The sequence below is a fragment of the Pungitius pungitius genome, chromosome 13 (assembly GCF_949316345.1).
Source record: "Pungitius pungitius chromosome 13, fPunPun2.1, whole genome shotgun sequence".
Lineage (NCBI taxonomy): Eukaryota > Metazoa > Chordata > Actinopteri > Perciformes > Gasterosteidae > Pungitius > Pungitius pungitius.
Genome location: NC_084912.1, coordinates 5,291,393 through 5,316,751, shown reverse-complemented (window position 1 = coordinate 5,316,751; position 25,359 = coordinate 5,291,393). Strand labels below are relative to the sequence as shown.

At 44.7% G+C, this 25,359-nt stretch overlaps 1 protein-coding gene across 1 annotated transcript in view; it reads right to left on the bottom strand.

Annotated features, from left to right (window-relative positions):
• Positions 1-1,139: 1,139 nt before the first annotated feature.
• Positions 1,140-25,359, bottom strand: part of ryr2b (ryanodine receptor 2b (cardiac)) — a 48,125-nt gene continuing 23,905 nt past the window's right edge. The window contains exons 51-105 of the mRNA XM_062566715.1: positions 24,870-24,960; positions 24,628-24,768; positions 24,347-24,498; positions 24,169-24,247; positions 23,859-23,948; positions 23,511-23,648; positions 23,341-23,418; positions 23,103-23,166; positions 22,852-22,975; positions 22,529-22,644; positions 22,363-22,436; positions 21,779-21,891; positions 21,503-21,552; positions 21,246-21,306; positions 21,095-21,156; positions 20,692-20,988; positions 20,230-20,311; positions 19,495-19,625; positions 19,083-19,403; positions 18,748-18,985; positions 18,499-18,586; positions 18,286-18,402; positions 18,072-18,233; positions 17,878-17,940; positions 17,212-17,340; positions 16,592-16,704; positions 15,442-15,538; positions 14,902-15,017; positions 14,387-14,438; positions 14,123-14,176; positions 13,832-13,931; positions 13,557-13,636; positions 12,933-13,009; positions 12,745-12,818; positions 11,867-11,947; positions 11,499-11,587; positions 11,248-11,376; positions 11,062-11,166; positions 10,853-10,934; positions 9,474-10,741; positions 9,263-9,324; positions 8,939-9,071; positions 8,767-8,853; positions 7,986-8,198; positions 7,631-7,761; positions 7,413-7,455; positions 6,452-6,588; positions 5,592-5,652; positions 5,073-5,219; positions 4,707-4,841; positions 3,661-3,817; positions 3,339-3,403; positions 2,593-2,693; positions 2,156-2,207; positions 1,140-1,588 (exon numbers count right to left, since the gene is read on the bottom strand). Coding sequence (XP_062422699.1) covers positions 1,493-1,588; positions 2,156-2,207; positions 2,593-2,693; positions 3,339-3,403; positions 3,661-3,817; positions 4,707-4,841; positions 5,073-5,219; positions 5,592-5,652; positions 6,452-6,588; positions 7,413-7,455; positions 7,631-7,761; positions 7,986-8,198; positions 8,767-8,853; positions 8,939-9,071; positions 9,263-9,324; positions 9,474-10,741; positions 10,853-10,934; positions 11,062-11,166; positions 11,248-11,376; positions 11,499-11,587; positions 11,867-11,947; positions 12,745-12,818; positions 12,933-13,009; positions 13,557-13,636; positions 13,832-13,931; positions 14,123-14,176; positions 14,387-14,438; positions 14,902-15,017; positions 15,442-15,538; positions 16,592-16,704; positions 17,212-17,340; positions 17,878-17,940; positions 18,072-18,233; positions 18,286-18,402; positions 18,499-18,586; positions 18,748-18,985; positions 19,083-19,403; positions 19,495-19,625; positions 20,230-20,311; positions 20,692-20,988; positions 21,095-21,156; positions 21,246-21,306; positions 21,503-21,552; positions 21,779-21,891; positions 22,363-22,436; positions 22,529-22,644; positions 22,852-22,975; positions 23,103-23,166; positions 23,341-23,418; positions 23,511-23,648; positions 23,859-23,948; positions 24,169-24,247; positions 24,347-24,498; positions 24,628-24,768; positions 24,870-24,960 — 7,198 coding nt within the window. The 3' untranslated portion in view covers positions 1,140-1,492. The remainder of the gene's footprint in view (positions 1,589-2,155; positions 2,208-2,592; positions 2,694-3,338; positions 3,404-3,660; positions 3,818-4,706; positions 4,842-5,072; positions 5,220-5,591; positions 5,653-6,451; positions 6,589-7,412; positions 7,456-7,630; positions 7,762-7,985; positions 8,199-8,766; positions 8,854-8,938; positions 9,072-9,262; positions 9,325-9,473; positions 10,742-10,852; positions 10,935-11,061; positions 11,167-11,247; positions 11,377-11,498; positions 11,588-11,866; positions 11,948-12,744; positions 12,819-12,932; positions 13,010-13,556; positions 13,637-13,831; positions 13,932-14,122; positions 14,177-14,386; positions 14,439-14,901; positions 15,018-15,441; positions 15,539-16,591; positions 16,705-17,211; positions 17,341-17,877; positions 17,941-18,071; positions 18,234-18,285; positions 18,403-18,498; positions 18,587-18,747; positions 18,986-19,082; positions 19,404-19,494; positions 19,626-20,229; positions 20,312-20,691; positions 20,989-21,094; positions 21,157-21,245; positions 21,307-21,502; positions 21,553-21,778; positions 21,892-22,362; positions 22,437-22,528; positions 22,645-22,851; positions 22,976-23,102; positions 23,167-23,340; positions 23,419-23,510; positions 23,649-23,858; positions 23,949-24,168; positions 24,248-24,346; positions 24,499-24,627; positions 24,769-24,869; positions 24,961-25,359) is intronic.

The window sequence follows — 25,359 nt, the reverse complement described above, 5'->3', positions numbered from 1 at the left end:
GCAACTACACCCGAACCTTCTGGCCCTCAGCCGCAGTATGGAAAGAAACCGAAGAATAGAGCAGAGGGATCGCCCCCCCCCCCCCCCCCCCCGGTGGAGGCGGACTATCCATCGTGTTACGCGGTATCGTTGGATCGCCCTCTGCCCGCACGTTTCATCTGGGTAACTGTTGAACCTGCTGGTGGGAGGCTACGAGAGGGGTTTGGATTTCGGTGGGTTTGGCGTAACGACAGTTTAATTAACTTCTATACACACCACACAGGGATAGAATTCCAAATGAAATCGATTTTTAATGAGGTTTTTCTCTTATTCCTTGACCCCCTGACTGAGGCTGATGTGGTTTCTCCGGAGCTGGACACTATGATCATGGGCATAGTCTTTAAGGTGCTTATTTATAGATGGCCGCATTATGAAATGGAGTCCTGAAAGAGTAGTGCTTCTTGGCACTGCGTGTAGTTTCTGGTGATGATGCCTTAGGGAAGCTAATTAGTCCAGTATACACTGCGATGTCGGTTTTAGTATCTCCATGACAGGCCTACGAATGTCCACATTTGTGTTTTTCAACCTGGCATTTTACACCACTATCGCTCTTTAAATGGGAATAATGCACGATTAACCCCCCCAATTTGAACTAATTCAAACAGACAGCATTATATATTGCTTGATTTTAAATGAATTGGCTGTATTTTTCTGTTCTGTGCTAAAAGCAAACGTTATTTTACACAAAGAATGGTGTGACCATGCGTACAGTTCATAGCTCAAAAGCAACATGAATACACATCAGTAGCAGATTGTGTCTAAAGCCAGCATTCGACCTTTGCATAATGAGGACAAAATCCCTAGGAGGCCGTCCTGCACCAGTCCTCCCGCACACACTCTGGGAGTTTTTAAAGGGTTTAACAAAACTCGTCACGCCCCTTTTTAAACAATGAGTTACAACCCCGAAGACCGATAGCGGTCAGACGATTCGCTTAAGCTCGGCGGTCCTCTTCCCCCTTGAAACGCTGACCCTGAGCTGTGGGACACCTGCCGGCGCGCTACGAAGCTGCTGATAAGGACGAAGGAAAAGAGCCGGAGACGAGGGACCCGAATAAAAACAAAAAGAAGTATAAAAAACAAAAAGAAAAAGGGAGGCTAGAATAAGTAAGAGGAGGCTAAATGGAACAAATGCTGAGAGGAGAGTGTTTATCTGCACGTCACACGGGGGACAGGGATCGGAGGCTGTGATTAGGCGAATCACTTCATTCACAAAACATGAGCTATACAGAGACACACGAAGCCGGCAAAATTAATTTGCAATGCGTACTTGAGATAATGAGCAGACTCAAGAAGCAAGAAGGGACAAAACAAAGAGCACACTCAGTTAGTGTCAGGCGCGTTATATATAATAACAAAATGAATAGTGCGCACACACGAAAGCTAGTTTAGTGATTCTGAAGGCATCGATGAGGAGGCCTTCGGCGTGATCCTTTATCTGTGACGGCTTCAGATCTCATCCCAGTTGATCTTCGTATTGCTTACGGAAACAGTCTCCCACAGGGAAGAATTCCCAGCAACGCTCCTGGTACATTTTCCACACGTAGGATTCCTGGGGAAGACAAAGGATGCGTAAAGCGTCTTTGAGTCGTTATCTATGCTAAACTTGCACACATTCCGGTGAAAGAACAATGTCCCCGAAGAATGTTGTTTGAAGTCCATTAAGTTAATTTCTGTCTGTTATTTGTGCATCCAGCACACCAAAGAAACAGTAACCACATTCCGCCCTTTAATCTACACCAGAGAAACATACCACATCAAAAGAATGCAGGGAAGATAACATTTAAGTTTTACAGTAAAGCCCTCGTCTTATTTGTGCAACAAGTCATAAAATAATAAGGCTTCATATTATTAGCTGTAATAGTTTAAGGGTAAATATATTATACTAATAAGGAGGATGACATGTAAATTATGATAAAATGCGCATGCCGGGGCTGATATGACATTTGAGGGACAGAATGAATATATATTCTGTCTTGGTTGAAAAGGTCACACCACAGCGTTCTCATGCCTAAAATACACAGGTCATTGAGACGTGGAGGAACCCTTGTGAAAGGTCACATCAAGGAATGTGACATTAGGCAATTGTGCAATAAAACACAAGACATAACAATTATACCTGCCCTGTGTGTTCCGTTTCATCCTTGTTAATGAGGTACATCAGAAAAAATCTGCGAGGACACAGAAGATGGAATTAATGCAGCGAGTCGCATCCCTCCCACACAGGTTTTCAGATCCCATGCACAGATCCTAGCGACAAGCGGAAATACAGAGGTTTTAATATCTGAAAATACGTTGTGATCGACATGAGGAATGAAGCAGTGACTGAACGATGTTTCAGTCTTTATCAGGTCAGCTTAAAATGTTGGAATGGAATGTGAGAGAGTCATTAATTATGTTCACTAAGCCTCCGCTAATAGCATTTAGAGATGTGGCAACAGTGACGGGATCCGGAAAAAGGTCTACATTTCCTCATCTTTTGTTGCACATGCAAAACCAGTGTGAGATTTGTGAGTGTTTAGAATTTGCAAAGCATTGGGCACTGAATCAACTCACAGGTAGTTGGCCAGGTTGTGCTCCTGCAGAGTGTGCGTCTCGAAGCCGTGGGGGACGGTGTCAAAGTACTCGCTTCCTATTCCACATACGAAACACTTGGTCTGCGGGAGGAGAGACGCGAGAAATGTACGATTTCATGAAACAGGCTCGGACGAACACGACGTCCTCCGGAGGGTATTTGAGAAAAACCCCGAAAAAAAAATAAAAATCCAAAACCTCGACATCAAAGGCCTTTTGTCTTAAGTGCTCTGCGACTCCAAAAAACGTGGCTTTTAGTCCGCCGGTACGACATTAGGACACCTTCGAACTCGCTTCTTTTAACAGCGGCTCTCAAAGGACGCCCACGAAAAGCAGAAGACTGTAAATAAGAGCAACTCGACACTCCCGGGATTACTTGCTGGCTGCCGGCTTTTCACAAGGACAGAGAAGGCTATTTGCTGGGGATTTGCATCATTTTACCAAACAGTCAACTTTTGCCCATATTTCCCCTGTGGTTGTTCAAAGGTTTAGTGCTGACAAAAGGAGAGAAGTAAGGTTTTTTTTTTGTTTTTAGGGGGCAGGTAATGAAATATGTGTTTTAGGAGACTAATGATTAGGGAAAACGATTATGTATGAAATGAGTCTGGAAACTCATTTTCATAGCCGACTGCGGCAGAGCAACTTGTGTCTAAATAAAACTGCAAAAAAAATCCACATCCACATTAAAGAGAGTGTTTGCGCGCATGAGAGAAGGTGTTAAATCTCACCTCCATATCCTCTTTCACTTGCTCCTGCTGGTCACGAAGCTCCCCAAAGGCATCAATAATCAAGCCTGGGAAGCAAAAAAGGAGACCTAATTGTGTGCGTCGGTGCATCTGTGTGTTCACAGCGATGCATGCGCACTGCTGTGCCGGTCGCTGGGCGACAGGTAACAGCGGAACTTTACAGGCCTCATGAGGTATAAACGGACGCGTTCGTTTCTAATTCTGCACGAAAAAAAATGAATAAAATGTATTTGTGTGCCTCTTGGTCTAAAACATGTGGAATGTATCGTCTTTGGTGAGGCCTAAAATTTGGCGAATGACTCACCCTGGATGATCGCCAGCAGGATGACGATGACAAAGAAGAAAAACGTGATGTCGAAGACGATGCGCTCCACCTCGAACGCGTCTCCTGCCGGGTCTTCGATCTCGTCCCCGATGCCGCCGCCCGCCCGCACTCCCACATACATGTGGAACATGTAGCACTGACGACAAAATACATCTTTATTTGTTGTTGTCCAAGAGTGGTCTGGTTGCCCCGCGTCAGCAACTTTCATCTCGCAGTCTGTCGCTAAACAAGTGTTTGGGGTAATAGAAAAGAATTCAAAAACAAAATGAGAATGTATTCAGTTAATATTCAGGCCCGTCTCTATCCTTTTGTAGAAGCTGCATTATCATACATTATTGCTGAATAGTGCAAAGTCTTTTTAATCAATATGCTTTCCCTTTAGGGAGGTTATGTCAACACGTGAAGCAAGAAGAGGGAACCTTTTGGTCATCAAGCAAGAACCGTGCGGTGCTTCTCCAAGTGATTGAAAAGGATGAAAGGTAAAATGCCAACAGCAAAGAGGAAAAACATCTCAACATTCATCCATTTCCTTTTGCCATTGCATTTTCCCCAAAAACCAATCGCCGCTGTGCTGGTTGTTTGGATGGAAAAGGGGTCGCCAATCACTGTCGTCAGTCCAGCAGAGACAATAACACGTTGATGTAATATCCACCGCCTCCTATAATAGTGGGGTTTTATTCAAATGCCATCGCCGCCCACCCGCCCGCCTTCCGTGAGCGGCGGCGCGGTCCGCGTTAGGATAGAGCAGGCGGTTAATGTCCCGAATAGCGCCCCCCCCCCCCACAAAAAAAGAGGCGTGTATCTTCCCGAGTGTCCATCGCACTTCCAGCTTCCGACCATTGGGATCGCCTTCAGAATCCTCCTTCTACTCACCTCCGTCTGCAGAGGCCCGAGGAGTCAACGTGTGTGTGTGTGTGTGTGTGTGTGTGTGTGTGTGTGTGTGTGTGTGTGTGTGTGTGTGTGTGTGTGTGTGTGTGTGTGTGTGTGTGTGCGTGTCTGTGTTTGTGTGTTTTTCCTGAACTCACGGTGAGCATGTCGTTGCACTTCATGTCCCGGGTGCCCTCGTCGTCGCTCTTGTCGTAAAACTTCCTGAAGAAGTTGAACGCCACAACGGTGTAGAGGTACACCACCACCGCCAACAGGCCCACCGTGAGGACCAACTGACAGACACACACACACACACACACAGGCGGAATTAAAAAGGGAGCAAGGCAGATGGGCTTTAATGCGCTTCGAAGGAAAATATAACCCCCCCCACCACCACCTCCTCGCAGCGCGAGAGCAAACATCACATGCATGCAGGGCTTCAAACACGAGCACGCATAGATGGACAGATGGGTAGAGACTAAAAAGACAGACCGACAAACAGGCGACGCAAAAGCCCGACACACCTGCTTTCCGTTGTGCGTGACGGAGGAGAGGATGGTGCGGAGCGTCTTGAAGCCCATGGCGATGTCCAGAAGGTGGGCGGCGAAGAAGAAGTTGTTGTAGTGACCCAGGACGGACATGGCCATGTACCAGGCCAAGTACAAGAAGGACTGTGAGCACAGACACAAGGGCATACACACATAAAAAAAAAACAGGCAGTATAGATTACCAGGGGGGGACATAACGAGATAAATGTGTATCTTAGATAAGGCAGAATCACAGGATATTACTGACACTCCTGCAACATGTGAAATTCTATCAATTAAATCTCGGCAAAGCAGAACAGGAGATTAAATTAAACAAATGAGGGAGAAGTCATAAAATATCCGATAAAGTTTTACACGCTTGGTCATATTAAATGATCTTTTAATATAAACTGCAGGAGGTGACACCTTTTATCTTGGCCTTGTAGGATCAACAGGACACACACAACCAAACTGACCGATGGGGAAAAAAAACAAATGAATTCCGCCTGAACTCACATTATCAGTGAACACAACTCCCAGCTTCCAGACCTGGTACTTCACGTCAACGGAGCTGAATCTGAAACGACCAAGCGTCACCACACTGATAACACCGTGGCGAGATCTCGTAAAGCAAGGCCAAAAATGTCCATCGTTAAAAAGCCACCGCGCCGTCTCTTCTGAGGAGGCACGTCTGCTACGTGGCTCCGTTTCAGAATGTCCTGTTCCTCCTCAAGTGTGACATTCTGTTCTAGGACACTTCTTTTGTGTGGCCGCCCCTGTTGGGTAGCACGCACACACTCCAAAGCACACGTACAGAGTATTAGTTGGTAAAATTGGCTTTTCATATTTAATGACAGCAACAATACAATCTTTGAAAAACAGGAAATGGAACCAACGAGGAGAAGACGAGACCTGGATGTGCAGTAAACAAGCAGCCGGGTTTATGTTCATCAGATGGGGTCATTTTCAATTCCCATTGACCTCTACTGTAAAATGCATTCTCATTATGTTGATTGTTTTCATGCAAACACACACGCAGTTATCCTCTGGTCACGGAAGCTACAACGCTACCATCAACGCAGGCTGCACGTGCATATACAGCCACATGCACAACTGCATACGATGGTTCATTATTTATAACTATGTAATACACAAATAAATCAATGATTACTTGAAAGTCTCGTCTTTTAATGTGTTGTGGCTCCGTGTGCAACAAGAGTTTTAATATCCTATTAAATAATCCACCATATTTACGGGAAACTGAATAAAATAAAAAAAAAAAAGTCTAAAGACAAGCTCGCTGCAGTTTCGTTGCAGCTCCCTTTCAAGGATCCCTCTTCAAGATAGCAAGGACTTTAAAAAAAAGATCTACTTACAGAGTACTCCAGGCAGCTTGTCTTTTGAGTCTCCTCCTCTCTTTTCTCTCGGAGCTGAAGTCTGATCCGGCTTGGTCCAAACCAAGAAGTTCACTAATCTTCTCACAGCCATAAAAGTCACGGTACTTGTCCATCACCTGATGAGGGAAGAAGTTCAGAGGTTCACACGAAACAATAGTCCCTCCTGTGGATTATCATCTGAATGAAGAATCACAAGAGATGTGACGGCAGCTTAGTTCTGCCGCTTATAATATCTACTCCACAAAGAAGTAAGGATTATTTTCATAACTATGTTGCCAACACATTATTCCACGGGTCCGTGTGCATTAAAAAATCATTATATATACTATAATAATAATTAATTCATATTTGATCTAAGTCAATTTACTTTTTACCCTCCTACTAAAATGTAATGTAAACCAAGTAAATATTTATTTGATATAATCTTGTGACAGAGTTTCTCCCGTCGTGGCTGTAAGAGACGTTGTGTTACAAGAGCGAAACATTAGAAGGTGAGTACTTGAACGTATGGTAAGCAATATCTACATCCTGCAAAATCCAAAAAGGATTAACAAAAACTCTTGAGGATAGAGTTGGAGTTTGCTTCCTAGGAGCCATCTGAAGACTTTAGGATTATTATGATGGCTTTCCTGATTTGAGTGCTGATTTATTTTACTTTAAGTATGTCTTCGACTTATTTTTCTTAAATCTAGTTGAGAAACTGATGTGAAATAAATGTTCTGAAAGCAAAGAATAATTTATATTATGTCAGAGGCAATCTGAATAACGAAGCTAAAAAAAGATACCCTATTGCTGGAGACAACTGCCATAACTCTCATCAAATGGCTGATTAAATTTCACTTTGTCAATACGCATGCAATAACATACATCACTAAGCACATTTTAGAATAGTATGCATTAGCGCTTGGCTGTTAAAAATCAAAGCTGCAGAATATTTTACCTTTTTCTTCACAAATTTATCCCAGTAATTACTTGGAAATGATCTGAAAAGACAAACAAGGGGATAAAATATATTAACACATGCAGATGCATTGCTGCAAGTGAAACTTCTCTGTACCGTAAAGCTGTCAGTGTGACTATTGATAGGTGACTATTGAATACGTGTTAAGCATGTTTGATGTTAATATGACATCAACCCCCCCAATAATGTGAACATACGGTGTGTTGATGACCAGTCGGTCCCATTGCCCTTTGATGTCCTCCTCGGGGGGCTGCTCGATCACATACAGCCCCCCAAACTCCAGCTTTCGTGCCACTTCCTTCTCCCGTTTGAAGATCACCAACGGTACCTGCCAGTCAAACGCAGCACGGAGGTCAATTTACACTTTAAACGAACACGGGGTGGGTGATACTGGCTTGAAGAGTCAAAAAAAAACGTCTTAATTTTCAATTCATCCGAGGTTTCAAAAAAAAAAAAAAAAAAAAGAACCCAGCTCGATATGATGGAGAGAAGCTACTTCAAAGAAGGGAAATTTAGTCGGAATGTGTCTGCAAAAACGCTCAAACAATATACCTTGAGGCAGTAGTAGCCGATGATACAACAGAAGGAGATGATTGTGTGAGCTACGGCCAGGAAACGGAGCGACGGTTCCATGAATCCGCTGCTCTCCTCCAGCACAAAATAATCTCTGCCCTCGCTGTGGTCGTTAGGCGGCGAGTTCAGTCCGTCGCTGGCGACAGATGGGAGGACCTCTTCCTCTTCTTGTGATGTGGGCAAGGATGCTACCTGGGGGGGGGGGGGGGGGCGAGGAAATACAGGAGGAGTGAGTGACTTCACACGGGCATACATGTGGATTAATATGAGACTCACACAATGTGTATTGGACGGTAAGCTACCAGCATCCAAAACAAAAACTCAATCCATCTAAAAAATCTATTCATTTTAATTCAATTAAATGAATTAAATTTTACTAAGATAGAGGTAGAAAAGCATTAGTTTAAAAAAAATGCCCAAATGTATAACCCCACAAATTTCTCATTCTGTTGTTACTAATGCATTCTGATAAAGTAGCATTGTAATGTTTCTGCTGTTGACTGTTGTGTAGTTTATGACACAGATGGGGTTTTTTTTCATGCAAAATACACTGTAGTAACCACAGCTGCAAAATAAATGCATCTAAGTAAGAAGTGCAACCTTTCCCTTCGTAATTAAGTGTAGTTTAGTGTCCATCTACAAAGAAGCATGACAGGAGGTCGATGCAACACATGTAGTATATTTATTGCTTCCTCGCAGCTCTCAACAAATTGGAGACTACTGCAGGTGCAGTTTAGACATTTTCTTAGCGAACTCTCACCTTGTAGAAGAGAAGGATGAAGTTGACTGCAAAGGCAACAAACAGAGCCAATAAGCGCATGTGGTAAAATTTCCTTGCAAAGTAATTCTGCGGGCAGAAAAAGAAAATAAAAAAAAACCACATCAGCGTTGGTCTGTTTGCATGAGAATGAGGGAGAGAATTTGTATATTACCAGCAGGCTTTTGTTGTGAGAGATTATAATCTCCCAGAAGGCCGAGTGTTGGCTCTCTGCTTCCTCTGACTTATTACATCCCTCCACTTTGCATCTTGAATCTTTCTCAGTTTTATTCTCAGTTTCGCTGCCTCTGCAAAACAGTTCAATGACAAACAGAGAGAGAGGCTCAAAGATATGATTCAAATAATCCTGTGTTTTTGTTGATGTGCAACACTAAACAGCCGCACCAAGTGTATTGTGACGTGATTAAATGTCGTCAACACGTTTTTTCTACCTGAATTGACTCAGCATTTAATATTAAAGATGTAAAATAAGACTCACATTCCATTCTTTAATTCAGGCAATGTCTCATATTCTCCTTTTTCGTCCGTGGCGGAATGGCTCTTAAGGTTGCAAAATAGAAATGAAGTGATATCAATCGGTACGGTATGGAAGGAAATGATGCTGAATGAAAATGAAGTGAAATACAACATAAAGAGCATCAAAAAATAAAATAAAAATGAATTATGAACAAAAACCGGTGGCTTCATACCTGATGCTTCTCAGAGATATCGGCCGTTTTGGAGGGTGTGTTGAGCAGATCGGTCAAACTCGCGAGCTCTCGCGTTAAAAGTCTGTATTGACCTCCCTCCTTCTTCACTCTGAAGCCAAATATGTCTGACAGTACATCCGTCTCCCTGGAGGAGGTCACAGCTGCCACACGCCCCACCTCCCTCAATTCGCTCCGGTGAGTGGAACTGGCAGAGTACCTCCTCGGTCCATCCACACCGGTCGGCACCTCGGTGACCTCATCGAGAGTTGGCTCGAGGATACCGTCGAGCAGGTCCGACATCCTCATCCTCTTGGCCCCCTCTATGAGGCCCCCGCTGACGAAGGCCACGTACAGCGCATCCCGGATGCTGCCGGTCACAACGCGGAGGCACCGGAGCTGAGCCATCGAAACGAACCTGAAGAAGAGAGCGGCCGAAACGAGGACATCTCTCAGGGTCATCTTCATCGATGCCTTCAGGTTTTTGAGGGAAAACAGAGACACCAGCGACAACAGCCAAGCGTGCAGAAGGAACGTTCCTTCGTGGGCCCGGTCTCCGTCCTCGCTCCGCCCCTCTCCCTCGTCAGCACGCCTCTCTCCGGCGTCGGAGCCGGATATCTGGGCGGCCAGCTGCATCTCGAAGATGGTGTCCTCGCAGAAGTTGACAAACATCTCCATTTTCTCCTTCTCTCCACCCTGAGTGATCACGTCGAAAATGAACTGCCTCTTGGACTCCTTCACCTGCGGCTTCTCCCACTGCGTGCGGCTGGACTCGCTGATCTCAAAGTAGACGCGCTCGATGCGCTTCCCGCCGCCGAGGATCTCGATGCGTCCGAGGAAGGGCTGGAAGTAGGTCAGGACGCACTGTGCCGGTTCCAGGAAGGCCTCGAGCCTCGAATCGTTGGGCATGTGCTCGGACAAATTGGTGAGGAGGACGGCGATGCTGAAGCCGATGTCTTTGGCCGGCTCGTGGAAGCGATCCACGAAGACCTCGTAGTCCACGATTTCACTGTCGCCCGTCTTCATGCAGGAGAGGAGGAAGGGAATCTCCGCCTGGGAGAAACGCTTGCAATTTTCCATGGCTTTCTGGAAGTCCTTCCTGGAGATGCAGCCCTTGTGATCGGGGTCGTACTCTTTGAAGGCGTCTGAGGAGGTGAGGTCTTTAAGTTTGAGGAAAATGTCGAAGAACCTGAGGATCATCTTCACGTTGCCTGACGACTCCACCAACATGTCCACCATCTGCTTGCCAATAGTTCCGTTCACGACGGTGCCTGAATCGCAGAGGGACCGTCATGGAAATAACGTTCAGAACCAGTGATCATTTGTAAAACACATTGTGGTCTCAGATTGTGAAGCAACTTTACAATAAGTGGAAAGCCCACCTTCCAACATGGAAAGCAAGAACACCACCATGTCCTTCTGTAAATCCATGAGCTCTTTCAGGAGCTCAATTTGTCTTGAGTCCTGTATACAAGGAAAGATATTTGCAGAATTGCACAAAAGAGAAGACATTGCGGCTCACATTTCGTCCGTGAAAGACACACTACTAGAATAGCAATGTTATCCTTTTCAAGGGGATTGTAAGCTGTACCTGAGAAAGCTTCATCTGCATGTGGGCAAAAACATGGAGGAAACCCACGACAGCGTCCCACAGACGACTGTGGGCCAGGCTCTGCTGGTTTCCACTGCACGGGCCCTGCAGTGGAAACACACTGGTGACGTGAGCCCAAAGGCTCTGACACACAACAGAATGCAGCGAGCGCGTAAATCGACTGACCTGCGTGTACTCGGTGAGCGTGTTGAACACCTGTTTGGCCACTCCGATGGCCTTGGAGAAGTTTTGCTGCCCGTGTACATCAATCACATCCTTCCCCGAGTAGTACCAGTAGAAGTCGCTGATTGACTCCTTTTGTGTGGCACATGCAGATGTTTGTAGTTAATCAGCTTGGTTAAGTTGTGATTAAAAACAATATTCATTAACTGGAAAACAACTGGAACATCAGCATTGTAGTTTGACCGTGGACTTACCTGTACTCTCAGTAAATAGTCTACAGTGGTTATTATGATGTTCACAGTGGTGGTGTTGCCTGTTTGTGTCCTCAAGTAATTCTGGAAGTCTAAAACATGAAGAGGGAGCGTGCTGAGTAAAACGTCAAAGGGTCTCACGGTGAAAAATCATCCACCGCATAAAATGCAAGTAGATAATTTTCAATGCGTTGCCCAGCATTTATGATACTTCTAAACCCCTATCACCAGTATTTTTACACTGAGGTGACAAAAAAAACACAGCATTCCCATCTATCTTATGTGTCACAGTATGTGGTACCTTTTTCACAAACTGCGATGTAATCGATGTAAACTTTGTGTGTGTGTGGGTGCTGCATCGGGCCAATTACCTGAGTTGTGTCCTTCACAAAGCAGCTGTAGATAACGGAATAGGTCACAGGTTATGTCTTTGTCAGGCATCACTTTCCCTGCTGGGGGAAAAAAAAGAAAAAAAAGAGAAATACTGTTGAAAAAAACATGATGAATGGGAGAATGTACACATTGTTTAAAGAGAGGTGAGAAAACAGAATAAGACGGCAGCGCAGTAAAGGGAGACGGCTCATGATAAACTACACCGACAAAAACAGAGAAAGAAATAGGATTTCTCTGAATTTAGAGTATGTTTTAGAGTCTGTTCAAGTCCAGGGATGCTTTCAGCTGTGACATGGTTTTATTTATTATTATTTATGTATATATATATTACTGCTGTCAATTAAACGCATTATTAGCCACGTTAATGCAAACCCATTTTAACAACGTTAAATTGGGGGGGGGGGTGGATGACTGGTGTCTGAAAATGTTAACAGACTTGTCTGTTTAAGTAGCGGCTAAAAGCAAAGACAAAGTAGTTTACCTTTTATTGGTAACCTAACTGTTAGGCATCTTATTTCAGGAACAATGAACCCTGACTGTTTTGAAAAAAATATTAAGCCATGGTTTAACTGCACTATGGGCTGAGTCCTTGTTTACCTGAAATGTGGACTTTATCATTTGATTTTGTAGCGCACTGTTTGGCCATGTTGTTTTTCAGTAAAATAAAACATTTGCATAAAGCAAGCTAATCCACTTTTCCATGTTGATAAGAGCATTGACATAAAACCGAAATATGGAGAAAAAATAAAGAAAGGGACATTTAGAATAGATAAAAATGTGCGATTAATTGTGATTAAATATTTTAATCGTTTGACAGCACAAATATACAGATCTTTTATACTTATGGACTCAGTACCTGAGCTCTCGTCCATGGCCATGCCCAATCCCTCCGCTTTGTTCTGCCTCTCAAACGCGTTCAGATCCAGAACGCTGGATATGAGAAAACCACAAAAACACACAAAAGCATTACAGGAACCTTTTTGCACTCGGTGCATGGACCAGTCGAGGGAAGTCCTTTAAGAGAACGTTCCTGCGGCCACTCACCTGCACGACCGCATGAGCCCGGCCATGCTCTGGAAGAAGCCGACGTCTTGCTTCTCTCTGAGATAATCCAGCATTCTCTGTCACACAAAAGCATCAAAGACACGCTTGGATAAATGAAGGAGAATTGTGTTCACAAGAATATACAGAATATAAATGTGATGTGTTTTGACAATGGAAAAACTCCACATGTTATGCAATGGTCCCTTTTTATATTTTAGGAATAGTGATCCACTACGAAAGGGATGGACGTTGTGTGCCACCATGACTTCCACCAAACAACCATATGATTCTATTATAAATCTTGTCACTTGCTATGCAGCGGCCACCACTACATTTACTATATACCATATTTTCCAGCTTAATAACTTGACTGTATCATTTTAATATTGATCTCCTGAATGCAATAATTATAGCAATCCAATCTAGCTGCCACAATGATTTAAGGTGATCGTGTAATCTAATCTCATCACTTCTCCCTGCTGGGCACTATTAGCATGATATTATGCTATCTATCTGTCTTGTGTGTCAATATCGAGATCTGTGAATGAATATTAAATATTTTCGGTACCCCGGTATAAAGCCCTGCTATGATTGGACGGGGGAGACAGCGAGGAAGCACTGTACCTGTTGAACTGCAGCGTTCCCTCCGTTAAGAACAGCGATACCCAGCTTCAATGTCGGGGCAATCATGGAGTCAATGTCCCCTGATAGGATTTTAATTTAATCACAATCAAAGAAATGCTTCAATGCTTTACTTTAATCTCAACTACTGGCTCTTTGGTTCAGTAATCAGCAAATATAAAGTAAGACCAAAACTTGCCAAAAGAGAGTGCCCCTTTTTTTACAGAAAAACTGTAATATGAAATGCATATATTTAATTTAGCATTTTGCTACGGTACCTTTGCTAGCGCTGATGGTTTGCAGGACCATCTCAGAAGCTCCACGGTGATGCAGCCTGGCCTGCTGGTACAGCAGCTTCTGTTTCTCCATCTCCTTCTCCTGAAGCGCACAAAGGTTAGTTCTCCATTGTGTCTCTGCTACTTTGTCCACGGAAAATAACCCCCAATTTGAATGAAATGGATGACCTGGTATTCTACCAGTGTAAATAGGGAACATTAAGAAATAATTACAAATGAATGGAATTAGCAAAAAGCTGATAGTTGGCTTAAAGTAAGAGTTCGTTCTCTCACTTCAAAGCTTTCCAGCTCCTGTTCTTCGTCATCGTTGTCGTCTCTGTGGCAGCTCTGAGAGACCAAGCATAAAACACAAGGGCATCACAAGAAAAAATGGCGTTTAAAAAAAGAAAGAAAACTGATCAATATGGACGAGGTACAACATGAACAAACACTTGTTTTATGGTTCATAAATGTGACATGCAAAACCAACACAATTATTATTGAACCACTAATAAAAATGTACATATCACAAAGGAGATCATTATTATGTTATATTACCTTGGCCATGATGGTTGCGTAGGACTTGTAGAGGCTGTCATTTTCAAGCTTACTGTGAACAGGTGAGATGAAAAAGATCAGATTATTCTATATCAGGGTGTGAACAGATGCAATGACAGGCTCCAGGCCATCACATAGCGGATCCATACACGCTGCTTCAGCCTGGCCTCGATTACAGAATCAAACGCACACGGCCTTCAAAACGCCTCAAAGCAGCTATGTGGATCTTTGGTGAGGTCGTTCGATTCACACGTTTACCCAACGCACCAGAACACCTGTCTTTACTTTAGGGAGGCCGGGACAAACCCTTTCTGCAGGAATATTTTGTGAAGAATGAGAATGTTGGACCAAATCATGCTTAACTAAAAAATGCCCTGCAGGATAAACATTCTGCAGAGGGAATCTACAAAGAATTTAAAACAGAAACAATAGATGTTGAACTAAAATCCTGGTGACGGTGGATAAGTAATGCGAAGAAATGAAACATATTTTAGAATAAACACTCTCACACACACCACCTTTCCACCTGGGCACTTCGACTGAAGTGTGTAATGAGTTGTAGGAGGGGATCGATCGGTTTGGCCCTTTTTTCCCCTACATTCTTTTTTTCCTCTCCGTCGCCTCCACACAGCTCCGTCACTCCTCCCGTCTGCAGCCCAGAGAGAGAGAGAGAGAGAGAGAGAGAGAGAGAAAAAGCCGTCGACAGTCACTGGCTGGTGACTAATGTTTACAGCCAGCAGGTTAGCAGCCTGTCACACACACACACACTATTTACAGATATACATGATGTGATCAAAATGGTGGGACAAAAAACAAAATGTTTTAATCCGGTGCCTCAGTCCAGATATTATATTTTACAGTAATTTGTGTATTGATGATTCACTAATTAACAAACACATCCAAAAGCAAGTCCAGGCCACATTTGAGGTTCATTCCCGTTGATGATTAAACGATCAAAGTTATGGGTGGAATATGGATGATCACACAATTCAACATTTACGTCTGGCCTAACTCTCGAATGCATTAATGTCAATATGGCTTTCTCTCCGACTCACAGCCAAATCCTCCACAAGCTTCTCCTCAAAGTTGTGGTCCTCCGCTGATATCCAGGATTTATTGTAGCCTTGGAGGAACAGGTTGACAGCTCTGTGCCTGGGGAGGACGAGGAAAGGGTGAAGAGACGGCAAGAGATTAGCATATGCATGGACAAATGTAAATAGGGGATTGAAAAACAGGCAGCATAGAAAGACACTATTAAAATATAAAAGAGCTATGATTAGACCAATTATTGTCATTCATGCCAGCCTCCCATGGCTATCAAGAGGTAAGGATTTCCACAGCCACTGGAGAGTTAAGATGGTTACACAACAGCTTTGATTTCACAAAAACAAAAGTAGAAAAACACTCTGCCAATACTCCAGGAGTTTCATATTCTGAAACTATTGTAATTAGGGCCGGGACTCGATTAAAAATATTAATCTAATTAATTAGAGGCTTTGTAATTAATTAATCTAAATTAATCGCATTTTAATTGCATAAATATTTGACCTGAGAACAGTGAGAAGTAATTTTTTTCACATGGATTTTTATTTTTGTTCCACCAATTCCAGCAGACAAGTGTAGCAATAGCATATTTAGAAATATAGTACTTTCAGAAATTCAGGTAGCCTATAGGTAAGTAGACCTTCTATTAACTAAGTTTTTTTAAGTAGACCACAATACTTTCAAGTACATTCAGAACATTGGTTATTTTTTCAGACGTGGACTTAGTTACCCTGGTCCTTAAACCAGTCATCTAGTGCAGTGTGGGTTGGGTGTGGGTCCTTGTACTCGAGTCGGGCTAACGTCCACGCTAGCTGCTAATTGTTTTGCGTTGAGGTGATACTTGAGGCTCGATGTGAATTCCTTGTTGCACAGCTTGCACACAACCACGGTCTTATCGACGCTTCCATCCGTGTGTTTTTTATAATAAAATTTCCCATTCACGGCACGGCAACCGACACGGTCTCGTCAGCTTCTTCGTTCATGTTCACTGTGGTTTGTTGTTGTCTGAAGTCATGAACGCTAGTTGGTGCTCCAGTATGATCGGTCCTCCGAAACTCATCCATTGAGAAACGTTCCGCGGTGCAAAAAATAAGTGAAAAAAATGTTTAATGTGTTATTTTTTGTGTAGTCCCGGCCCTATTTGTAATATTATGTGTGTACCTGGGCAGGTTGTAGAGGGGAGCCATCCTGAGGCAGGCCACCACTGCTCGTTTCCTCTGTTTGGATAAGACCTTGTGCCACGCAGGTTTTTGACTTCTCTGCGGATGCTCCACCTGAACCCGCAACCAAAGAAAAAAAAGGATTTTGCATTGATGATAAAATAAGGTGGAGCACAAAGAACCATCCATCCATGATGTTTCCCCTTATGATATCCAAAAGCTGGAGGGGAATCCTGACTTCTATTAATAAAAGAAGACTATTTATTATCAACACCTTTTTGTAATGCGACAATATGTGTTCAATGGTAAAATGAAACAGATGAACAAATGTGTAATCTTGTCACTATAGAGCAGCAGCTGGCTGCTGAACACAGTTGCATGGGAGGCATTTCAATTCTTGACAAAAGAAAAGGTGTTTGCCAAGGTGTCTTCTACCATTGGCCACAACATTCTATTCAACTCAACCTCCAGTCTGAGGGAGCCATAATGCTGCATTTGGAGACTCCCCTGCAGGCATTACTAAGATATTTCTTTCACAAGAATGGACCAGACACCCGAAAAAAGAACTTCCAACCACGGCTGTTGCCAGAGCTACACAAATCTGGAAAGGTTTTTACCCACCTGGTCCAGGTAATAAAGGACTTGTGCTATTTCCAGAATGCTGTTTACAGTCTTTTGGGCGTCAGGGATGGCTCTTAAATGGCTCAGATGTTCTGCGTGAAGGGTTTCCTGCCTCGAGCCGTCTGAAGCCTGCAAAGGCAAAAAAAAGCATGTTTACCACATTGGGCTTCGCCTGAATTAAATATTCTTTAAGAAAGTCTCAAATTGAGGAGAAAAAAGGACAATGGCAACGAGAAAAGAGAATTCAGGGCCTTCAAGGCACCTGAAATTGGAAATGAGTGGCCCAATAAACATTACAGAATCAATTTGAAACTTGCTTTGATGCTCTGATTTTCATACAACAAAGTATCATTTAAAAGTTTATGGTAATGACATGTCAGAATTTATGTTGTCATCACCTACTTATGAATAAACATATTCATCACCGACTCATGAATAAATAAATATGTTGTCACATTGATGTCTCTGGTGAACGAGTGAAACAAAACAAAAAAGATTATTTGACAGAATACGAGAGCATTCTTCAATTAAATTTACCACACACTTGATGCTTTCCACAAATTAAAAGTAACATCACCGCTTCAATCAATGAATTAATAAATACCTGTTTTTTTCTTTAAGTTCCTACCACACTGAAAACAAAGCCAAAGTGAAGACAGCCTTTACCTGATTCTGGAGATCTATTAGACGTTCGAGTACGTGCTCTCGAATCTCATCTCGGCTGTTCTTCTGTGAAAATCAAACAATGGTCAACATTAAACACGTCGGTCAAGGAAATTGCCAGACATTCACACCTGAGTACCATCACCCAATTACACCAAGGGTTTCCTCATTAACGACGGGCACGTTTCCAAACCGACCCGAGCGAAGCCGCCCTTGGCCAACGCGACGAGGCCGTGTTCCCAAGGGAAGCGAACCCCGAGTCCCATGGGGAGCAGGCGCTTCATGGAGGCCACCACGAGGGAGGTGTGCGTGGAGTAACGATCCCCCTTCCTCCTCATCCGCCTCTGCTCGTGGTCGAACTAAAGGGCATCGAAGAGAGATTCACTTTGAGGCTTAAAAAAAGCAGTGGACGACTTCTACCTTGATGTGTGAGTTGAATACCTTGGACATTCTGTCACCGTTGACCAAGAAAGCCAAGTTGTTGATTTCATTTTGTACCACAAAGTTCTGCTCCTCCCACTTGAAATTCTGTTCAGAAAACAAAAAAGAAAAAGTGCTATATTAACTTAACTTCGGTGAAACGGGAGAGAGAAATGAATACAGGACAGCGTGCGTCATCCTCACATGAGATTTGGCCCAGAACGTGAAGACCTCTGCCACCATGCCAAACAGCTGCTGGGCATCAGGGTTCACATCTCTGAGCCAGCTGGCTCTAAGGAGAGACAACACAAAACACGTCATTGTTTTATATTAAGGTAACTTATACCTAGCATGACTTAAACAACAACTTGTTTTTTTTCCCATTTTTCATTTTCCAATAGTTTTCCAGGGACCACAATGGAACATTTGGACATAAGTCTTGATGATGATTACCGATTAGAATCCACAAAGGGGATGAGGAGGGGATAGAAGGCGTAGAGGTCCTGCACCAGTACAGCGAACTTCTCCTGGATCTGCAACTCTGCTTCGGAGGTATCGCAGCCTTCTGATTTCATCTGCTCCTCCTCCAGTAGCACACATTTGGCCCTCTTCCTCAACTTCTCCATCAGTGGCAGGAAGTGGCTCTTCAACAGCTCAGAGCCAGCTTTACATGTGATTGGCTGAGAAAAAACTGAAAGATGAGTCCATTAACGGAGGAATTTAAAAAAAATTAAAAATAGGCAAAATCCACTTTAAAAAAAAGACAGAATTGCACACAGTCACAATACCTGCCAGCTGTTTCATCCAATCTCCCTGGCTGGCGCCCACGTGGTTGTGGATGATACGGAGGATGTGGCCAAGGAGGTCACTGGCGTGTCGAGGTGTGACAGCGCTGCAGGTCGGGCCGTGCGGCCGGCCCTCGGGACCACAGTGCCACCAGCGGGACACGTAGCTGCACAGCATGGGCAGAGTGACCTCCGTGACCTGGACGCCGTGGGCCTGGCGGGCCACGGCGCCGGCGCCCGCCAACTTCTCCACTTCCCCCAGAGCCTGTTCCAGCGAGGGCAGGAGGGGACACATGTCCTCCACGGTGTCTGGCAGTCCTAGGTCTGCGGGGGGGGGGGGATTAGATGTCAGGGGTCAGAACTACCAGAAGAAAACCAAGACAACACAGACAACCAACAAGTGTGCGGGTGTTACCTTCTCTTTGAGACGCAGTCATGGTGTTGTAGATGGAGTAAGGATTGTGGTGGTTCAACGACGGCTCCAAGAAGCAAACTGGAAAAGTCCCAGCCAACGCTGCAAGACAAGCGCCTGCTGCTGGCCGCTGCCTGCAGGGGGGATGCCGGGTTAGGACGCAGGCACTGTGCTCACCAACCTCCAAATCATTAGTATAATTAGTATTCTAAGCATTGTCCAGAGTCTAGAGCAGTGGTTCTCAACTGGTCTGCCTCCGGGACCCACCATCACCCCTTAATGACAAGCTGCGACCCAAATCGAGGAACATTCTCAACATCTCAAATTCATTGAAAATCAAGTTCATAAGCTGAATTTTTATATTTTATATTCAGGATGTTTAATTATCGTAAAAACCCAATGTCTCCCCCATATCAGAATGGTCTGACCCAACCTGGCACACGCTGCTGAAAACATGGACGGACGAGTCGGCCATAAACTTTAAAAAGTCCCTTCAAAATAAAATCACAGGATTTTTTTTGTGATTCTTTTTTTTTTTAATTCTAATTTTATTTTCTCATGCAGAGGTCCAGGACCCATTAAAAACGGGTCGCGACCCACCAGTTGAGAATCACTGGTCTAGACAGTGCTTTTTTTTTTTTGCGAAACAGATGAAAATATTGACGTTACCAAGAGAGAACGCGTGATTAAAATTAGACATTTTGGTGATTAGCACAAACTCTGAAACGTAGGAAATACCCCTCCACATAGATGCTGCTACTGGTGCCAAGAGAGACGAGGCTGTTGAGGATCCTATAACAGGACAGCTGGATACGCCCCACTGGAAAGACAAGGTGATGGATAAAGCTGAGAAGGGCACCGAGGAGGAAAGCTGATAGCTCACATTCACAGAACGGACCGGACCAGCTGAAGTTCCTGCTGATTCAGGTAATGAATGACTCCTGGAGGGTCAGGCTGTTAGTAGAAGGTGACAATCTGCTCCTGCGGCTCTGTGGCACATCACCGAGACGCTGAATGAAAGCTGGTTTTTTAAAGATGAAGAAGGTAGGAATTGGAGGGGCAATCCCTCTGAAGGATTTCAGGGAGGTGGAAACCAGCTGTTCATCCAGTTTCAGGGAACTAATGAGAATACTGTAAACACATGTCTGGTGCTCGCATGTGGACAAGATGTACAGGAATGTGAACCTCAGTTGCCCTCACCAAGAATGTCCACGCCGTAGCTCTGTTTGCCAAGATGCTGAAAGAGGGACGTGAGGGTGGGAAGGAGAACGGAGGTTGTGAAGCTGAGAACCTTGGCTAGCCCTCTGGCCGGCGGATTCCTGCTCTGCGGCGAACAGGCCACGGTGAGGTGTTCCACTGTCATCTCCAGATCAGTTGCGGCCGCCTCAAAGAAGGAATGTAGAGACACGTGGATGGACTCCGGGGCTGAGTTCATCAACGCCCTGGGGCCAAGAGAGGAGAAAATGTTCTTAAGACTAGCAAAACGATTAATAGTGACTGAATGAGCAGCTCATTTGTCTGCAAAACGAGTCCAAAAGACAACATTTTCTGATCGGCCTAGATCCTAAATCCAGCATCACGCTCCAAAGGCTTTGTCGTTAACTAGTGAAAGTGAAACCAACAACAGTCTTGATATCGTCAGTGTGGCTCATCTCATCCTCAGACCTGCCGGCGTGAGACTAATGTGACACTGACCGCAGGCAGAGCAAGGATATTGATTCAGGCAGAGTGAGGGGGTGGTGCCATCTAGCTACCTGGCATCCAGAGCATGAGACAAGACACGGAGGCAGCTCGCAACTGACGACGCCTCGTTTCCTGGGAAAACACACACACACGCACACACACACACATGCATGCACACTTAATCCAGAACGTTAGCGCAAAGAGATGAAAATAAAAGTCAGTAACACACAATGCTTAATCTCACAGAAAAACACCTTGAAGAGAAAATAAATGAGACTAAGTGGCACGACGGATGTCTGAATGAGCTTTATTTCCACACCATTCTTACCAAAGAGAGAGATGTTGTGTCTCACCAGAGCTGCGAGCTTACAAAAGAGGCTGGAGGTGAGGAGAAAAGACAAGCTCAGTGATGAGGAGGGAGGAGTGAAAACAATTACAGAGCACGCAATCAGGATAATGAGGCTTCTTCTGTTAAAAAACAACAACAAATTGATTATGAGGAATCCTTCCAGTACAATGCAACGGGCCGTAGCATAAAGAAACCTTCCAGTGCAATCAGCATGCCGTGTGTATTGTTTAGGGGGGGGGGGGGGGGGATACAAACCTCGCAATCATCTCCTTTTCCTTCTTTGACGCATAGCTCCTTGAGCAGAGCGAAGTGGACAGGAAGTACTGACGGTGGCTCTTTACAAATTGTTCCAAAAGAGGAAGGACAACCTGTTGGGGGAAAAAAAAGAAAATTGTTTCGGCTGTTTGACAACACGTACATGCTATTGGTCTCAAAGACCCGTGGGGGGTGTTTAAGGTTCAAAGTTCTCCACAAAGTCAGACTGGGTCCAGTCATTGAACAGGAGACCCTTTCCATTCGCTGCCCCCTTGGAGGCAGATCTGTGTGGGAAGCTTTAATCGGTGTCCTGATGGCAATCGACACGCCCACGTGGATCCCCCTAAATGGTTAGATGAATGACACGGCCACGAAGGCTTTTACTGAGACCGGTTGCCACGGGCAACTCTCTAACGAAACTAATTAAATGATGTGAGTGGAAAAAAAGGCAAAGGGGATGGAAGAAAATGGCATTGTCAAAGTGCAACAGGAAGAGGGGGGGGGGGGGCAAGTCAATGGTAGAGATTTAATTTCAGACAAAAGATCTCAACTGTGTTTAAATGTGGATTTAATGTGAGGCAAACCTTCAAAAAAAACATTGCTAGCTGGTGTGAAGCTTTCTCTCCTTTAGACATCTGTGCTCCGTCTTGAATCTCCCCTGGAAAGAAAAAGCACAATGAAATACAAAAATACTTAAAAGACTTAAACTGCAACTGAGCGGTTTAGATTATAAAAGTTCATTCATCTTACCCAGCTCCAACATGTGGCCTTGGGCGTCCTCGGTGTGAGAGAGCAGCCGCTGGAGGAGAGCGGCGCCGAAGCAGTTGGCCGCGGCTGGAAAGTCCATCTCCGCCGTCCTCCGATCCCTGCAGAGGAGGTGGAGATCAAACAGGGGGGGGGGGACATTAACCCTTAATCGCTGCACAATCTGCGCTATGTACTTAAAATGTCCAGAGTCGCCCCCGCGCAGCGCCGTGACGTGATAATGGGACCCCTCGCTCGAAACGCCCACCTCATGCATACTGCCCCCCCCCCCTCATTTTTGCATACCCACCGCCTCGTTATGTGCTCACCTCCACACGGTGTGGCCGTTGAGCCGGAGGAACTTGAGGATGTCCTTTGCCCTCTCCCTGAATTTGGTCTTCTCCTTGGCGGACAGGGTGTCATAGGGCGCCGGCGTTGAATGGCCACCCCCTCCTGCGGTCGGAGGGGGGAAAGGGTCAAACGCAATCGCAATTTTGTCAGGGCTCACTACGAGATAAAAAGGGAGAGAATTTGAAGGAATATAACAGAGCGGTTGTTGAGAGCCTGGTGAGGCACCTACCGTCTAATTTCTTCCTCTTAGCCCAGGCGTTGTGGTAGTTTTCCGCCAACTGTTCAGCCATAGCCTTAAAAAAAAAAAAAGAAAGAAAAATGTTATTGCTAAGTCCCACTCCAAGGAGGGCCAAGGCCCACTTCTCCAACAAGAAGTCCACTTTGGTCAAGGAACGTATCCATGTTCTTTTGTTATTCAAATGCATCCGCCTTTAGGCCCGGGGGTCCATGTATGAAAAAGTACTCACGCACTGGTCCCACGACAAGGTGACGCTGCTCATGTCCATCGGTTTGGGGCTGAAGGTTGACGCTCCTTCAAATGACAGCTAGGACACACAACAAACGGCTGGTTGTTTCATAAACAGAAAGAAAAACGCTAGTGAGAAGAATGAAGAAAGTTGTCCATGGCTACATGCACCTGTCCGGCCTGCGATACCCTGCGTGTGCAGGTATAAGCACCGAATGCATCTCCTTCTTTGGTTCTCTCTATGGTCCACCCAAAGGCCAGCATACTCTTTAATGTTTCTTTGATGGCCCACCGGTATGCGTCCTTCTCCTGAAATACGGGAGAAACCTTCGAATAAAACTGAACTCCGCAGGTCATCGAAGGGCAGCAGAAGCGCAGAACATGACTCTATTCCAAAAGCTCCACAACAAGTCCAAGCAACCTTTAATCTTTAATATTACACACTCCACATTGAGCGAGCCTGTGGGTTTTCTCAGTTCTCTGCTTTCTTTTTGTTTCTCTTATGACTTCCGAGTCTACCTTCTCGGCCAGAGCCCTGTAGGGTTTCAGCAGAGGGTGAACCTTGGTCTTCTCACATAGTTGCTCCCCATGAACCCAGCCATTGGCGAACTGACAGAGAGAAAACACAGATTCAGCAAAAACACAAATCCCCCAGGAGAAAATAATGCAGACATCACGATATATCAGCTCAACCGCACAACACAGACAGATGTTTTGACACGTTCGGACGGACAACATCTTGTAAATGTATTCTGTGGTGGTCTAGTCCAAGCCCGGCTTGGTGTCATTGTGAACACTGTGTACGATCAACAACTGCAGTATTCTTTACCTTGTCCAGTGACCACTTCTCGTGAGTGTGCTCTGCACACTTGTTAACGACAAACTCGAGTCCCTCTGGCACTGACACACTGGGGCAAAGGAAAGGTTTATTGTTGTGTATGTTTATTAGCATTAAAAAAAAAAGAAAAATACACAATCGACATGTTTATCCATGGTAGGTGTCATACTTGGCGGTATCCACGGGCTTCGGGTCAAAGTCCATGGAGGCTTTCCTCTCGGCGCGGGACGCACAGCTGGAGTCCATGTGGTCGGGGGGCAGCGCCGTGGCCACGGCAGCGAGGCACTGGACACACAGTGTGAACAGCTGGGGCTCGTAGGGCTGCAGACGCAGAGAAGGATGGAGTAGAAAAAGAGACATGCATGCGTAGGATATAGACACCATTTATCTCTATGTATACACTGCACTAGTGCTTCCACGCGGACATCATTTTAACAAAAGTTGTTGTACCTTCTTTGGCAGGGCATTAAACACACCCCAAAACAACTTTCTAGACAGGTGGAGCTCCTCTTCAGAGGCCGGACCGTGGTCCCCCGGCCCTCCAGCCAGCGAGTAGTACTTCCACCGCTGCTCGTAGTGACCGCTCAAGAGCTGGTCGATTAAAAAGATGTGATCAAATTAGATAAAACGTTTCCTTCTTTCTTTCTTTTTTTTACACATGTGCTGTAGTAAACCGTAATTCCCATTTTCACCTTTAACGGCATCCTGCTGTCGGCTGTGAGATGGGGGACATCGAAGACAAGGCGTCGGAGGAGAGGCTGCATCATAGCCGGTTGCAGTTTACTGAGGGCAGAATTTGTCAGATGAGCAGATGCAAATTACATCCACCAACACACTCACAACAGATGAATGATGTTATGACTAATTATAGTGTCTCAGAGAAATGTCACATATAATTTAGAAGATGCCACGGGCAAGATCCAATTAGTCTGTTAACATTTTGTGATTGGCAGAGCTAAATAACGTCGAAATTGGGCAAAACTGGCTTTCGTGGTGATTAATCAAATATAATTAGTGGGAACAAGAGAGCCCTTCTGTGTTCGCGTCAGTGGACGAGCATCTTTCGCTTCCCCCACATGTGATTTGGTCAAAAAAAAATTAAAAAAAATAAAAAAAAATAAAGGCGGTGCGGTCAATCGATACTGGAAGCAAATGGTGCAAATGCCACAACACACGAGATGC